General features: G+C 47.7%; 1 protein-coding gene across 1 annotated transcript in view; it reads left to right on the forward strand.

Annotated features, from left to right (window-relative positions):
* The first annotated feature begins 377 nt into the window (after positions 1-377).
* The window catches only part of otop1 (otopetrin 1), an 11608-nt gene continuing 9499 nt past the window's right edge, over positions 378-2486 (forward strand). Inside the window, 2 exon segments of the mRNA XM_056472095.1 lie at positions 378-1140; positions 1142-1473. Coding sequence (XP_056328070.1) covers positions 1088-1140; positions 1142-1473 — 385 coding nt within the window. The 5' untranslated portion in view covers positions 378-1087.

A 2486-nucleotide genomic window follows, 5' to 3' on the forward strand; every position in this document is an offset into this window, starting at 1 on the left:
TAAAAGTGAGTAAACCTGTTACCTAATGTCCACCTTTACTTGTTTCACACCTGTATGAGTGTCTTTCTTCTGTTGAACACTAAAGGAGATATTTTGAAGAATGCTGAAAGCCTGTATCCATTAATAGTGTTTTTCCTACTATGGAAGTCAATGGTTACAGGTTGTCAACATTGTTCAAAATATCAGTAACACTGTAGATCCTAACAAAGCAGACATCGCTGTAAAGCTCATTTATTCTGCTTTCAGACGATGCATTAACACACACACGCACACACACACACACACACACACACGCGCACACACACACACACACACACGCACACACGCACACACACACGCACACACACACACACACTTATGTTGGGTCATTTGTGTCTCCTGCTTGGTTTCTAGAGCCTCTGTTTGATCAGGCTGATGACATTAACACTGAATGATGATGATGATGATGATGATGATGATTAGAGCTGATCACATCTGCTTTCTGTCATCTTCATCAGCGCTAATCGATGACCGGAAGCGGCTCGTCCACCTTTGCTCTGCGGGTTGTGCGCATGTTAATCCTCCTCAGTCGTGATCATAGAAGCTCTTTTGTTGCGGATCTGCGGCCCGGATCGGTTTCATCTAATTGCGGGTCTCTCTGTAATCGAGCACACCGTCAAATTCGGTGGTTTGCTCTCGCGCAGTTCTCTTTAAGTGCCCGGACAAGGAGAAGGAGAGATCGTGTCCGATTTCAGGCGCGTTCGCAATCCGTCCTGATTCCCGCACGCAGGCTCGCCGGTGACCGCAGCGCCGCGCATTATTCCAGCGCACAAAGAGCTGGGCGGTCACAATGTGCCTTTGACCGGTGAAACCCGAGAGCCTAAAAGCTTCTCCTGAGGCCGGAGCAAAAGCGCAGTGGAGCTGCACCTCTCCTGCAGTAATGCGCGGCCGGCCAGAGCGCGCGGAGACGCGGTGAGGAGCGCACGGGCTCGGGACTCTCCGCCGCAGGAATTCACGGAAACTAACGGGTCCTGGAGGTGTAACGCGGCGACGGACGCGCGCGGAGCATGAGCTCAGTCTACCGGCAGCTTACCGACAGCGATCGAGCATGGTGGAGCACGGCGGCACCGACAGCATGTGGCTGAACAAGTACAACCCCAGCGGCGGCCTCCAGCGCCTCCTCGTCGTCCTCTTCGGACGCGGAAAACAAACTTTTCTCCAGGCTGAAGGTGAGTCTGACCAAGAAGTACCCGCAGAAGAACGCGGAGCTGCTGAGCGCGCAGTACGGCACCAACCTGCTGCTGCTCGGGGTGTCGGTGATGCTGGCGCTGGCGGCGCAGAGCGGCCCGGTGAAGGAGGAGCACCTGCTGAGCTTCATCACGGTGCTGATGCTGGTGCAGCTCGTCTGGATGCTCTGCTACATGATCCGGAGGGAGCGCGAGCGCAGCCCGGTGCCGGAGAGAGACGCGCACGCGGGCGCCAGCTGGATCCGAGGTGACCGACCGGAGAGCCGCTTTACCGATCATTAGAGCAGCGCTGAAGCAACATCTGTTCACACAGTCAGCCAAACAAGAGTCTCTGCGGGAAAAACTGTCATATACAGTGCTCAGCATACACTCCCAGAAATAAAGGTACACAGTCTGTCACTGGCGGTTCCTTTTTAAAAGTCCATTTTTGTTCCTAACAGGTCCTCAAAAGCCACATATTATTACCTAAAAGGTTAAAAGCTATAAAAGTGAAGCTTAAAGCTACACATGTCCAGCAGTATGGTACAGAAGTGGACCTTTTGAAAAGACCACCCCAGTGACAGAGTTTGTACCTTTATTTCTGAGCTTGTAATTGAGTTCAGCCCATGTTGAGAATGAATATTTCCTCCATCTCTCAGTGAATATAGGCAGTGTATTTTGGTGCATTTAACCAGAACAGATTTATTAAACAGATATATTTATTACAATAATATTTTATTCACAAACATATTGAGAAACTGAAAGAGAATACAATTAAATTCAAGCTAAATATTGCAAAATAAATGACAACCTACAACATTTCAGCTCAATTCTTCATATTTGTGCTTCTCTTGATTTTTCCTCTTTATTAAATTTGTATTTATTAAGTTTCTACAACATATAAATGTGGCTGTGCTAGTTAATGGAGCGTTATTGTAAGTTATTTAGTTAGATAAGCTCCAGATTTGGCTTCAGTATTGACTAATCTAATGTATATGCACTAATGTAATATTGTAGAGCTTCCTGTTAAACATGTGAATATTAGACAGATTTGAGGGGGGGGGGGGGGTGGGGGGGGGGTATGTATGCATATATGCTGAGCTCTGTATACACTCAGTTTGTCTGCATATGAACACTCTTTCATCATTCACTCTATAATCGCAGCTGAACCACATTTTCTGCAGTTTTTGGCAAACTCCTGTAAAAACTGACCCGGTTCTGATCAGGCTGATGGTCAATAATACGTATTTTGTGTCGTATTAATTTAAAAGCAGAGAGAGA

The sequence above is a fragment of the Danio aesculapii genome, chromosome 14 (assembly GCF_903798145.1).
Source record: "Danio aesculapii chromosome 14, fDanAes4.1, whole genome shotgun sequence".
NCBI lineage: Eukaryota > Metazoa > Chordata > Actinopteri > Cypriniformes > Danionidae > Danio > Danio aesculapii.